Source organism: Protobothrops mucrosquamatus, unplaced genomic scaffold (genome assembly GCF_001527695.2).
Source record: "Protobothrops mucrosquamatus isolate PMUCROS unplaced genomic scaffold, P.Mucros_1.0 scaffold_67, whole genome shotgun sequence".
In the NCBI taxonomy this organism is placed as follows: Eukaryota; Metazoa; Chordata; class Lepidosauria; order Squamata; family Viperidae; genus Protobothrops; species Protobothrops mucrosquamatus.
In genome coordinates, this window is record NW_015386143.1 from 12,425 (window position 1) to 27,163 (window position 14,739).

Below are 14,739 nucleotides of genomic sequence, written 5' to 3' on the forward strand. Positions count from 1 at the left end.
TGAGCCCCTCCTCTCCCAATACATTGTCTGGATATATTTGTGCAATGGCTGCTGCAAGTGGGGACACATTGATACTTCCTCCTATCTCATTTTCCTGAATAAACAGACATGTTATCAGAACTACAGTGGCTGAACCCATTTTATGATGAAGAATAACCTTCTAATGTCACTCTGCCCTGTTGTTGAGGCAACTCAAAGCCGCCCCTCATTTAGTAATTGTGGCACAACAACAGTTGGGTGAGAGTCTGTTGCATTGCATGACAAGCTTCACCCATTTGGACATGTGTGTGATATCAAGGCAAAAAGAGCAGGCTTTGTCTGACAATAGCAATAACAATAGCATTTAGACTTATATACTGCTTCACAGTGCTTTACATCCCAGTGGCACACTGCTGCTTTTGTCAGACTGAACCATTTAACATTTAGCATTTAACACACACCCCGCCAATATGGTGGCCGCTGCTACTGAAGACAGTGCAGTAGTAAATAAAACAATCCATCCTATTTTGAGATTCTATTTGATCATCACCTGTTTTCTTCTCCTTCCAGCATTGTGTTGTATGTTGCAATCTCAATATCCAGGGCCAATTTGGTATTCATGAGGTCCTGATAATCCCGTAAGATGACAGCCAATTGATCCTTGGAATTCTGTATGCGATTCTGAAGCTCTGTTTGCTTCGCTCGGGCATCTTTTAGTGCATGGTCTCCTTTATGTTCAATATCCCCAATGGCTATTTGCAAAGCAGCTGTCTGGAAAAATAAAATAAAAATAATTCCATCTTTATTCGCAAAACTGCACAAATTATTTTATGGTCTCTGCCTTTTTTCCAGTTGATTCTAAAGCCTCCTTTTCATATCCTTCGGGAGCTCACCCCTTCCCATCCCCCCTGCTATTATACCTGGCAGCAATAACAAGAATGAGCCTCCATTAAATTCTCACACCTCATGGCTGGGTTCTGGATGGGAACATGTGAAAACGGGCAGGGAAGAGGAAAGATTTGATTGCTTGGTGGATGGATGGTGGAAGGAATTTAATTTTTTTTCTCCAGCCCAGATTAAAATCTAATCCATTGAAGAACACTTTTTTGTAGAAGATAGATATCTTCGCTGGTACAACAAAAGAGTGAGCTTTGTGTTTTTCATTGTACCTACAATATCAAAGAGATACAACTCTCCTTTTTATAAGTAAACACTATGTTGTCTTTGTAAATTACCAATGAACTTTCAAATATAACTCCCACTATAACTCTCATTAGTGGCCATGCTAATAAGGATCATTGTGAATTGCTGTTTACTAGTATCTACTGCCTACCACAGTTTGACATAATTCTTGAGCCCTATATTATTGGTGCTTGACCCCATGGCAGCAAAAATAAACCACCATCTATATGGTATGTTATATATCTTAAGGCCAATATATTTAAATTTTGATCTTTACAAAGGCGCCTCTGGGAACAAAAGGATTTTTCTGACCTTTTTCTTCTCATTATCTAATTTGCTCTGCATCAAATGGACAAGCCGGTTCAACTCAGTAATTTCATCACTGGTTTTTTGCAGACTTTCACGGCACTGGCATTTTTTGTTCTGAAGATCCTCAATCTAATAGCCAGAGAAAAGACAGAAGAGCAATGGAACTATGATCTAGAAGCATTAATGTTGCCACTTTGTTGGTTGTCGAACTTCAGCCTTTTTAAATAGAAGGTCATGGGTTCCCTTGGGCAAAAGTCCTTTTGGGAACCAGCAGCTCCATCCTCACCTGTAAACATTCTTGAATCATCTGCCACTGTACAATTATCCAATTATTCAGATTTCATCTGAAGGGATTAGCTGAGTCACAAAGTTGCAAAGTGGCATATTTCTGAGATCTTCTCTAAGAGAGTATCACAGAATGCTTAAAACAAAAAGATGATTTATTCAAAATAAGCCACAAGCGCTAAATAATTAAGTGATCCCTTCCTTTCACTAATATATCCGAATATAGGCAGTTCAGAATTGCCTTCTATTGTTTCTCCACCCCCACCCCGACACTTGTAATAAGTACTTCTTAATAAATGACCTTCTCAAAGCTATTTTAAATGATAAACCTGAAATAAATACAATTTGGGGATAGCGTGATGATGAAGTTTGGGTTTGTTTGCTAAATATCTTGCTGGATGGAATCTAATCCACTTTGATCCAGTGGTTGAGGCACCAGGCTAGAAACAAGGAGACCATGAGATCTAGTCCCTCTTTAGGCATGAAAGCTGGCTGGGTGACTTTGGGCCAGCCGCTGTCTCTCACCCCAACCCACCTCACAGAATTGTTGTTGTGGGAAAAAAGGAGGAAAGAGTATTATGTATTTTCACCACCTTGAGTTATTTATAAAAAATAATAGAGGTGGGATAAAAAAAATGCCTAAAAATAAAACTGAGATTCATTTGGTCCTACTATTTAGAATAATTTATTGTGCTTAGATCCAGATTGCAAACATTAAACTCCAAATATTGAGTCTTGGAGTTGTTTTTTGTTTTTGTTTTTTTTTTAAAAAAACAAACACAAATACATATTGCAAATATAGTATCTGCCTACTCCACCATGACATCTTTGTATACTGGGTGAGAAATATGAGTTTTTACATTATATGCTAGATAAGACATGTCAAACTCACGACGTCACGTGACGTCATGCAATGTATCGGGACGATTTTGCCATTGCCGGCAATGGGGTGGGCATGGCTTCTATGTGACGCGCCTGGCCCGTGGGCCGGCAATTTGACACCCCTGTGCTAGATCATTACTTGGATGGCTAGTACCACCATCTATTTTGATTCATTAGCGAAGTCTTAGTTTATTATTAGGATTTTTAGAAATACTCTTAAGTCATCCTAGTGATGATCTAGCAAATAATGTAATATGCAATAAAATAAACATTACAATGTCTGCAGTATTAAGCTGGACTGATACCACATATGAAAATGAAGTAACTTTATTTCACACCTCTGTGACTACCAGTGCTGATATTTACAGGAATAGCAATGGCTCTGTAATTGAGGAACAGATTAGTGAAATGATATGAAAATTGTTTCATCATATCCACTGATTTGGATATTTTAATTGGCCCACTTTGACTATGTTATTATGATATTACTATTCTTATAATTACCTACTAGGTTGAATAATACATTTGATTGACTTAGAATTAATCAATCTTTAGCTTTACATGAGAGGTCCATATGTCTTTTGGTGTGGGCAGCTGTCAACAGTGCCAAGAATAGCATTGTTAGAAGAGCATGACAGTATTTGGAGAAAAGACTGAAGGAGCATACTTGCTAATATGAAACCTACAAACTAGGGGTTGGCTAACAAGAAAATGCAAATCAGAAATCAGGACATGATATGTTCTGGTTTTCTTTATTTTCTGGTTACCTAGATGAACACTAAAAAAATGGGAAGAGTCAGCCACCCATACTTGGTTTCATACCTGGTTTTGATAAAAGAGGTTAGCTTCTTCCTTGCTTCTTTGGGCAATGTTATGATACCAACTATCAATGTTCTTGATGAGGACGTCCATGTCCAAACCTCTGCTGTTGTCCATATTGAGCACTACAGATGTGTCAGGGGGATGGCAGTTCAATATAGCATGTTCCTGGAAGTGCACAGAATCTGCTTGAGATCATAACTCAACAATGGAAGTGACATTAACAGTCTCTCTAGAAAATTAATGGACCAAAGTTACTTGCATATCTAATTTCTGAGCAATTGATGGCATCAATACATCATTTTAATGATGATCGCTTCTGGCATACACCTGATGTGAAGTCTATCTTTCTTCTATGTCACACAAGTCTCATCAACCCTTCCAAGCTCAACTAGCAAAACATTTCATATATTTTTTAAATTATACAGTAAACTCAAGGCAGTGAATATACCTAATACTCTTGCTTTCCATTTACCCCACAACAACAGCCCTGTGGAATGGGCTGAGAAAATAGGACTGACCCAAAGTCCCCTCCCAGCTGGCTTTCAGGCCTGAGGGAGACCTAAAGTCCACCATTTCCTGATTTCTAGGACAGCACTTTGACCACTACACCAAACTGGCTTCATAAAAGTTGTAATGTATTGAGTTAAATTTGTGAAACAGGTTGCTGGGATCTGTGTAAGAACTGTTAGCAGACCAGTGGCCTGCCAGCCAGACTTTCTGTCTACAGACTAGTTAGTATGCATTTAAGCGGGAGAATACTGTAATCTGATTGGTTGTCGCCTCCTAAACTGACTGTATAAATAGGAGTGGAGCATGTGCTTTTCAGTTTCAGTTTTGCCTTTGCAATAAAGAGAGTTCTATTTCACCTGCTACCTCTTCAATGTCGCAGCAAACATAACGAAAGTCATATACATTCTCATACAAATTGTACAAAAATTATTTGTAGGGTCACAATTACAGTAAATCCTGCAATCAAATTCCAAAAGTTCTTTTAAAAGATTGGGGAGTTGTCAAAGGAGTATGGGAAGCCCATCACTTTGCTCTGGAAATTTTCAGTAAGGGCACCAACAGACCTATTTTGCCTTTTATTTTTACTTTTTAAGAATCAAAAATTAATAATGGTATTGCAGCATTTTGCTACTGAATGTGGGTGTTTTGATACACATTTCAGAACCAGAGGCGGCTGTTTGCTCAGCCCTAGCAGCACATTTGTTAAATCGGCTATGACTACCTTTCTAGATTTATTCTTTCTAGTTGTATTAAAGCCGTCAAAAGGAGATCCAAGGAGCTTGTTACTAACTGGACCTCTTTGCCCTTCCTGTGCCCCCAACATGGAAAAAGTAGAGGAGTGTGGCAATCTAGAAGACAGTTTATGTTGAAAAAGACTGATCCCTATGTGAAATTCCTTCATAAAATAATGGCAGAGGGATCAGTAAGATGGATGATGGATGGATGGATGGATGGGAGGGATATCATTTTGTATATGGGACAAAATAGGAGGAAGAAGGAATATTAGATATGTTCACTGGCTTGAGTTATTAATAAAAATAATAAAGGTGGGATATCAGTAAAGTAAATAAATATTTGCCATTTCCAAAGTCCTTAGGTTATGGACCTAATCATTACTTTTTTCAACAATAACTCTCCAGTAAATATACCTGAGCAATCAGTGATATGCAATGAAAATTCTAGTACTAATGTTTAAGAGTTGTTTCTCACATTGCAATTTGAGGATACAGACCTCTGTAAAAAAATACTTCAGGAATTCTTTATTCTCCATCAACAATTCCCTCTTCAATTCCCGCTCCTTCTGTTCTTTGAATTCATTATCTACTTGCTGAATGGAGGAAAAAGACATTGATAAAAATATATGTAACTTCAAAATCAAAGTGAATACAGTAGCCGCGAGAGGTTTGATTCCAATCTTTGGGAAGAACATTTAAAACAAAATGGAGTCTGAATCTTTGTATTACAGAATTTCTTTCAAAGTTTTCAGAAATGGGTTGGGTAAGATAAATTTGGTAAAATGTATTTTGCTGCAATAGCAGATTCCTGAACTTGGCAGGGAGTAGAACAAAATAATCTCCAAAGACTCTTCTACTCCTTATATTCTGTGATTCTAACTTGCATTTTGAATTGTTACTTTGTTTTGTATTTGCTTCCATAACTTTTGTGCTATGCAGTACACACTGGTCTTATTTGCTTGTTATGCCTGTTCAGAGGCCTGTTCTTTAAGTACAAAATAAATGGGATGGGAGCATGTTCTCCTATTAGGCATGTGCATCCATAACAATGCATCCCTACACATAAGAACCTGATATACACAGCAGCAGGCAACCAAATTACAGCTTTTATAGAGAATGACATTCACAGTCATAAACCTGTCTCTGTAAGAGGCCATAGGTGTCCCTACCTCAAGGACATTTTGTAAAATGGTAAAAACAGTCTTCTTCAAGAGAGCCCTGGCATCTGCCTGAAACAGCTGTTTGAGTAGCAATATTTGTTGATTTTAATGGTTTCATTTTAGGAATATGTTAAAGCAGTTTTGCCTGAATGTAATCTGTCTAGAATGGTGATAGGAGACAGCATGCATAAATCAATAAGGGAGCTTTTTTTCTCTGCCTTTTTGAAAGCCAAGGTCCTATACAGTAAGCTGTTCTTTGTTTTAATGCATGGACATGCCCAGAGTCAGCCATTCTCTGCATGTTTAATATGAACATGCGGACAAAACCCCTTAGGAATGAGCAGACCAATCTGTCAGTGTTTTTAATATTGGGATTATAGCTGGTAGAATTCCCAACCAGATCTATGGAGTTAATCGGGAAGATGGATTCAATGGGTACTGTACCTTTAAACACTATGGAATGTCAATGGGAAAGCAATGGGCATTGTATACTCTGCCTATCGAAAGAAATAATGATGTAAGTGGATTTATCTTGTCTACTAGAATTAAATCAGTATAGACATTTCCCCTATTTATTCCTCTGTTTGTACTAACATATGTGGGTTGTTTTTTTTAAAAAAATGGGCAGATCACTTACTTACTCACCTGCTTGAGCAGGATAAACTCATTTTCTAAATGTTCTTTTCTATTATTCTCCTCTTTATATCTTGCAGAATATCAAAAAGCAAAAGCAGGGCAGAGAAGAAAAGAAATCAGTTTAGTAATAGTTCCTTCTTTCATTTGTTTGGTTTATATTCTGCCTTTCTACTAGACATTCAAGACGCTGTACATACAGTATCATTCCTCCTCTAATTTTCCCATAACAACAACCCTATAAAGTACGAATAATTGGCCCAAAATCACCCAGGAAGTTTCCATGGCTAAGGGCAGCATTCAGTTTGGGTTGTTTCAGTCCTAGGTCAGCACTTAAACCAATGTGCTCCACATTCTACAATACAGTGATAGTGATTCCTTTCAGAGAAGAAAATGGTTGCTAAAGTTGTTTGGCATGAAGTGGTGAAACAATAAATCTGTACAATTTCAATTTCTATTCCCCCGATATTGTTTTTGAGCCTACAAGGACATAGACATGGCATCTGACTATAATTCTTTACAAATATCCAGGGTCAACAGTAATTGTGGACAGGAACATTTATATCTGAGGTAGTCCTCAACTTACAACATCCATTTAGTGACTGTTCAAAGTTACAGTGGCATTTAAAAAAAGTGATTTACAACCAGTCCTTGTACTTACAGCCATCACAGCATCGCCACAGACACGACTAGGTGCTTGGCAACCTGTATGTATTTGTGACAGTTGCAGCATACAGGAGCCATGTGACCACCATTTTGTGACCTTCCCAGCTGACTTCTAACAAGAAAAGTCAATGAGGGAAGCCGGATTTGTTTAAGGATTGCATCATTCACTTAATAATTTGCAATGATTTACTTAACAACTGCGGCAAAAAAGTCACAAAATCTATTGGGACAACTCTATTATCAACTGCCTTGTTTAGCAATAAAGCTTGTGGTCCCAATTTTGGTTGTAAATTGAGGACTACCTGTGCTTAAAATCATTTGAATATGGAACCCAAAGTGCTGCCCAATTCTAATTGAAGCTAACTTTGCAGTATCTCAAATTTGTCCTCCATTTTTTTTTATCCTTAGCTTTTGCTCAGAGGAGAGAAGGAAGAGAAACAATATCTGCAGCCATGGTCTACAACTCTCTCTTCTGGGCAAAGAGTTTTCAGTGGAGTAAGCATCCTTCAGCATCCGTTCACCAAAAAGAATAACCACATTGCATGATCAACCTTCTTATGAGGTAGCTTACCTGCATTGGTACTCTTCAATCAAGTCCTGCATCATTCTCTGCTGGTTTTCCAATTTATTCTTTTCATTAAACATATAATCAATTTTTTTTCTTAAGTTAGCGATGTAGTTGTCAAACAGAGTGCTTAAGTCTTTCTTAACCTTTGGCATCTTCTGGTTTTGCAGCAGTTCCCACTTGGTTATCAGTATCCTGTTTCTTTGCTCCAGGCTTCTGACCTAAAATGCAGAGAGAATAAAATTTGGTGCATTGCTGATCAATTCCCAAGGCTTTGAGAAACAAACAGTTAATATGACATTCTAAACTTTGGCTAGGAAACGGGCACCTTTGAAACTATTAAAGATTTCCTAATTCAACATGCTAAATTCTTCCAACCTAATGTAATTGTCAACCTTACTAGGTAGACTAGACAGGAACCATGCCAAAAATGGTCCTGCTGCAGCAGAAGGTGCCTAAAACAAAACAAATCTCAAGGCACAATAACAATAAAGCCCCTTCTCTATGGGTTTGTAGGAGGAGTCTTTGATTTGTTAATGAACTTGCTATTCTTACATGTAGCATGTTTGCGTGGCTCAGTCTAATCCCCAATGAATGTCAGTAATTCCCTGAGATAACTCAGTAAATGTATTGATTGTATATGCTGAACATGAACCAAAGAAGCTGATGAAACTGCAGCACCCTTGCTCAGTCTTCTCCACATCTGCTATCAAAAGAGTCAGGAATTCCTGGAAGCACAAGGGCTGTATCAAGAAAAGCTCTCAAGGATGGAGAGCCTTTCCAGTCAAACTGGTATAGGCTTCTAATGTCCATGAGCTGATTTTGCTTAGCAAAGATGGGTCATGAACCCAAACCTAAGGTGGGAATCTGGGTTTTAACTCCTAAAACAGCCAGAAGCTTGGATTAAATTATTCCTTGAGGAAAGCCACACTCTGATTATACTTCTCGCTAATCTAGTAAGGATGGAGAATATCAGTATGATAACCTAGGTTCAAATGTCTTTTCAAAGTGACTGAAAAACTTTGGGCCAACTCTCATCCCTTGAATCTAGCTTTTAGAGGACATCTATATATATACTGCTCACAAAAATAAAGGGAACATTTTACCATGGAACTGAAGGGGTTTGCATTCCCTTTATTTTTGTGAGCAGTATATATAAGTGGCTATGTTAAATAGCTACTTAAATATATAGATGTAAGCCATGCTTACATCAGGGTCACAGATATAAACAAACATGTAGAAATGGCATGACTGAATTTAACTATGCTGAAAAAAATCAATTTTTATATCAAAAATATGTAGAAGCAGATTGCAATATACTAAGAATTGGGAAATTTATGGTCCTCCAGATATTTGTTCCCATCATCTTCTGTTTTGAAAGTGCCAGCTGGGCCTCCCGGGAGTTTTTGTTCAGTAACATCTGGACCACTTGCTCTCCAGTCCTGTGTTGTAGGTCTGCCAGTTTAATTTGCTGGTGAGCAAGGTTTCATTTAAGGATGAGCACCATTAAGATGTAACCTTTGCTACAAATCACTCCCATTGCCTTGGAAACACTGTGCCTTACTAAATATTTTCCAGAGTTTTGAAAACATTCACTTACTTCTATTGCTTCAGCTTTGATCTAAAGCCTGGAATTAAGAAGGAAGTCTGCAAACAAATGCTTGAAGGCCTTTGAAGTTCAGGGACAAAGATTTGCATCTCTCCATATGGTGAAAATAATTGTGCATCTTACAGTACCTTTCCTTGGGCTATTCCTTCTTTTTTCCTGTTATGAATTATAGGTGTAGGCAACTAACATCAAACAGGGCTGCTAGGTCAGGGCTACAAAAGTGCAGAATTGAATCTGAAGCTTCCACAGAGGCACTGAAAAGTAGCTGAAAGTTCAATCAAGACCATTCAGTGGAAAAATGTGACACAATTAATGCTTTTCCACCTCACCATGCTGCCAAAAAGCTGAGAACTACTAAGGCCCTCATCTTTATCTTCACAGCGCCTCTATGCAATACATTAGGCTAAAGACAGTGAAAGTCAAATCGGTTTAAACTCATGCAGTTTAACTCAGCTCAGCTAAAGAAACAATTCAAATTCATCTTCTTTGTTAGGTAAGATTGAATATTGTGTGTGTCTCTGCGGTTTCACTCTAACACTATGCTCTTATGAAGATCAATCTGCTTCTAAGGGTACTAATAAGTGAGGGGAGGGAGAGGAGACCTGTTGCTTTTAAAAATGTGCTGTCTCCCTTGTCTGCTTTTACATAAAAAATAAATTATAGCAAGAATCCCAGACCTAGAATTCCAAGCATAGAATTACCAAATAATACATGGTTTGGTCCTCAGTGTAATAATGGGATGTCATTGATGTAGCCCATTTCAAACATCTTCACATTCAACAACTCTGTTTCACTAACCTCTCCAAAACACTTTTCTTTTTTCCAATGGGTCAGTTTTATCCTTTGCATGAATGCCTAGACCAGGGGTAGTCAACCTTGGCTCTTTTATGACTCGTGGACTTCAACTCCCAGAATTCCATGCTGGCTCAGGAATTCTAGGATTTAAAGTCCACGAGTCATAAAAGAGCCAAGGTTGACTACCCCTGGCCTAGACCATGCTAAATTCTAAACCTGTCAACAAAACACAGTTGCTCTGTGTGTGTAACATGCTTGATCCAAACAAATAATCAATATTACAGTTTTAGAACCTGGCTTGGCTCCCGCCATACGCTGAATCACAAAATAGATAATTCTGTGTCAGCCTCCTTTAGAAACTATGAACCATTTGCCTCATGATGTGCCACACTGTTTTGCAAGACATGTTTAAATCAAGCCTCAGTATCCCAAATCCTTATACATAACACAATATTCAATACTTCCTGGAGTGAGATAACAAAACTAAAGAGACATTATGATTCTTGCCTTCAATCCCTGTATATTCAGCCATGTGTGTAGTTCCTTCTGCCTCAATTGGAGGGGGGGGGAGGAGGAGGAAGGGAAGAATTAACTTACCTTTTCAATGAAGCTAGCAAACTGTGTGTTCAGGTCTTTCATTTGATCCTTCTCTTGGACTTTGACTTGATGATCATGTGGATCAACTCCCAGATAGAGAGGTTCTAAGAGGAGCTTGTTAATATTAACTTCCAGTAACCCCTCATTTCTATACCTTGGCTTGGGAATGTCTCTGTATCCAAGATTGTAGGCATCTACAAAAAAGCTGTGGTCTGTGATACTTCTCATATCCATTCTACTACCTCTAAGGTTTTTCAGCTGGTGGCCCATGTAACAGGAGATCCTGTGATTTCTCCCAAAGCTATGGAAACTTTTGCTGCTGTTGCCTCTCTTGAAAGAACAGTTGGCTGAGTGGTTTTGCATCCCATTGATCTGGATCTCATCATTGCAGCCAATGGCAGTGATTGAAGATCTTCGGAGGTTAGCTTGAGGAAAGGGCTGCTGGTCCATTGTGTCAAAAGAATGCTTGGAGGAAAATGGGAGCCACAGGAGGAGAACAGTGAATGAAGGAACTCCTTTCACGCAAGACTTGAAGCAACTCCTTTTATGCAGAGGGAGAGACTGGTTGGCAGTGTTAATTTCGGGTATTACTGGGTCTACCTAGCCTGGCAGCAAAATCTTGATCCCAGAGGCTGTTGTAGGAAGTAAACAAAAAAGATTGGGAAGAATAAAAAGGCTCAGGAAAGCTCTCAATTTAGAAAGGTTGCCAGTCAACATTTCCCTTATAATTGCTTCTCTTTTATTAGTATTATCAAGGTAACTGGAAGGACTTATGGTCAAAGCATTTTTGGAATGTGAAGTATTTTCTCTTTCTTACCTTGTGTATTCCATGCCAAAGGTTAGGCTTTCTTCTCTGATAGTGCCCTGAATTTGGATGCACAGACAGCATTCCATGTTCCTGCTATACAGTAAATAAATTGATAGCAATATATAAGTAGTCCTTGATTTATGACCCCATTGGGATCAGACATTTGGTCATAAGTTGAGACATCCACAGGACCCAACCAGCTCCCAAAATATGGTGATGTTACTGCAGGATAAAGGGGACAGCACAGAGGTGGGATTCAAATATGTGAACAACCGGTTCTCTGTGTGGACTTCCGGAAGTCCATTCTGGGCCTGGGAAACAAAAAATTAGCTACCGGTTCTGCCGAACTGGTGTGAACCGGCTGAATCCCTCCACTGACCAATAATGCTTTTTTGAGGCTGTAGTAACTTTGAATTAAACAACCAGGTGTAAATCAAAGACTACCTGTAAGTGAAGAGAGAAAAGTCCTTCCCTCCCCTCCCAACTCTGCAGCAAGTAGAAAGAAAGATGTTCAGTATAAAGGTGAAACTGACAAATCTCCCATCAGTTTCATCACCAAAAATATTTACTTTGTATTCTGCCTTTATTTTCTATAGATTATATGCAGAAGGAGATTCTGCATTCATAATATTCCCTCCCTATTTTTGCCATAATAACCCTGTGAGGTGGGTTGGGTTGAAAGAAATAATGAATGGCTCAAATCACCCAGCCAGTTTTCATGCCTCAGGTAGGATTAGAATTCACCATCCTCTGGATTCTAGTTCAGCACCTTAACCACTACGCCATACTGGCTCTAAAAATTAATTGCAAAGGTTCTGAGGGGAAAAAAATCAGTTTCATTATCACTGTTTCCTTTTTCACTGACCAAATTTACTAAGATGTTCCATAATGAACCATATCTGTTTTGAAGCTGACTGAAAGTTAACCAGTTTTGTATCCAACTGCTATTGTGTCTCTCCCAAGAGCAGGAACAATTAATTCTAATAGAACTGAATAAATACTCCCATTTCCTTGTTTTTACTCTGAAATTCCATCCTCATCAAATATGACACTTGACAGATGTGCTGCAGCACTTCTTTTGTTTATTTCTCCTTTAATTACATCTGTCCTATGCCCTAATAGCTGGTCTTTAAAAAGTGCATTATTCAGCATGTATTCTTCTCTAAGTACATGCAAAGAGGACAGAATAACTTTCTTTCTACAGTGCTGAAAATGTCAAAAATTGGGAACATGCCAGACTTGCTTTTGGACAAATGGAAGGGCTTCTGACCTTTTCTTTTGAAGTTCCTCAGAAGAAAAGTGAATATTTATCAATTCTATTTTCTGCCCCTAACTTCACCTTCAGTGTAAATCTGGAGAATCCAGTTCCAGTGCATAAGACAGATCATTCTATTCAGGGAAAGCCTAGAAGTAATCCAATTCTTAAAATGTTTTCCAATGTTATTGGTAATCATTAGTTTGGAAAACCAAAACTGGAGAATACACAGCCATGGGAAAATTGACTGCATATATTCATAAGAGAGATCTAACCAAATTCAAGGAATAATGGCTCCCTTGTATACAAGATACCACACAGTGAGGCAATTTAAGACTTAGAATCTGCTTTTTTTAAAGGAGAAACTGATAAAATAATTAAAATGATCTAAACAGAAATGAGTAATAATGATAGAACTTGAAAGCACAGTATAAAGTTACTTAAGTAGCAGTTAGCAGTTGGAGAAAAAAGAAAATAAAGGAGAGAAAAGAGAACAAAAGTGACGAGCTACTTGAATGCTTTTCCTTATAGACAGTTTTTCATTGTTTTGCTTTTTCTTAATCATTACATCATTTGAGTTCCCACTAATGTACAACCCTCTCCTCAATGTAATGTTTATCCAACAGCAACAATAATTATATATAATTAATTATTTTATATATACTGCAAACAGAATAGAGCTGGAAGAGGCCTTGGAGTTCTTCTAGTCCAACCATTTCAGACAGGTGGCTGTCCAGTCTTTTCTTAAAACCTCTAGTGATGAAGCACCTACAAACTCTGAAGGCAAGCTGTTCCACTGGTTAATTGTCCTCACTGTTAGGAAGTTTCTCCTTAATTCCAGGTTGCTTCTCTCCTTGAGTAGTTTCCATCCATTTTTTCTTGTCTTGCCTTCCAGTGCTTTGGAAAATAAGTTGACCTCCTCTTCTTTGTGACAGCCCCTTAAATACTGGAATACTGCTATTAGTCACCCCTAGTCCTTTTTTCTCTAGACTGGTCATACCCAGTTCCTGAAACTGTTCTTCATTTTTTTCTCCAGACCCTTAATCATCTTAGTTGCTCTTCCCTGCACTTTTCCCAAAGTCTCAACATCTTTTTTGTAATGTGATGACCAAAACTGGATGCAGTATTCCAGGTGTGGTCTTGCTAAGGATTTATAAAGCAGTACTAATACTTCGTGTGATCTTGATTCTATGCCTCTGTTTATACAACCCAGGATTATTTATTTATTTATTTATTAAAGTTAGCTTTTTTGGCTGTTGTCACACACACTGCTGGCTCATAGTCAAGTGATCATTCTCTAGGACTCCAAGGTCCCTCTCACAGTTACTATTTTTCAGCCAGATTTTGCCTAATCTGTACTAGTATCTTTGATTTTTTCCTGCCTAGGTGTAAAACCTTGCTTTTCCCCCACATTAAATTTCATGTTGTTGAATAGAGCCCATTGTTCAAATCTGTCAAGATCTTTTTGGATCCTGAGCTTGTCTTCTAGGGTGTTGACTATTCCTGCCAGATTAGTGTCATCTGCAAATTTGATGACTTCCAATTTGGGTCAGTCATCGGAACCATTGCCGGCAATGGGGTGGGTGTGGTTTTGCTATGGTGCATCCGGCCCGCGGGGTGTCAGTTTGACACCCCTGGTCTAGAGGCAATTCTAGTCATTCTGAGACTCAACCTACAAAATGAGAAACAAGAAGACTATATCCAAACCGAACATAACAAGGAACAAACAATTACCAAAAGAAATGAACCTGTATATGAAGTTTTGGAGAAAAACTGATGAAAACATGTTACTCATAGAAGAAAATAACAACCAAGAGCAATTCCCCTACTATCTAATTCAGCCCAGTCCAGTGTAGCAGTTGGGCAATTGATTTCATAGTCTTCCCCTTGAAGAAAAATTTAAAAGGATTTTTTTCCCCAAAAATTTAAAAAAAATCTGGAAGTTCTT

General features: G+C 38.3%; 1 protein-coding gene across 1 annotated transcript; it reads right to left on the reverse strand.

The window, feature by feature from the left end:
- Positions 1 to 525: 525 nt before the first annotated feature.
- On the reverse strand, positions 526 to 11,178 carry LOC107284963 (keratin, type II cytoskeletal 5-like). The gene is made up of 8 exons (XM_029283560.1): positions 11,004 to 11,178; positions 10,729 to 10,898; positions 7,734 to 7,948; positions 6,509 to 6,569; positions 5,201 to 5,296; positions 3,460 to 3,624; positions 1,474 to 1,599; positions 526 to 750 (listed from the first exon to the last, which is right to left on the reverse strand). The coding sequence occupies exons 1-8, from the start codon at positions 11,176 to 11,178 to the stop codon at positions 526 to 528; spliced, it is 1,233 nt and encodes a 410-aa protein (XP_029139393.1).
- Positions 11,179 to 14,739: the final 3,561 nt, after the last annotated feature.

What these genes read in the sequence shown, in the direction of transcription:
- LOC107284963 (XM_029283560.1), bottom strand. Translation starts at nt 11,178, where the DNA reads ATGGACCAGCAGCCCTTTCCTCAAGCTAACCTCCGAAGATCTTCAATC. An exon ending in ATTGAAGAGTACCAATGCAG is followed by an intron (nt 6,570 to 7,733) that starts GTAAGCTACCTC and finishes ATATTCTGCAAG; the next exon opens with ATATAAAGAGGAGAATAATA. An exon ending in TAGATAATGAGAAGAAAAAG is followed by an intron (nt 751 to 1,473) that starts GTCAGAAAAATC and finishes TTATTTTTCCAG; the next exon opens with ACAGCTGCTTTGCAAATAGC.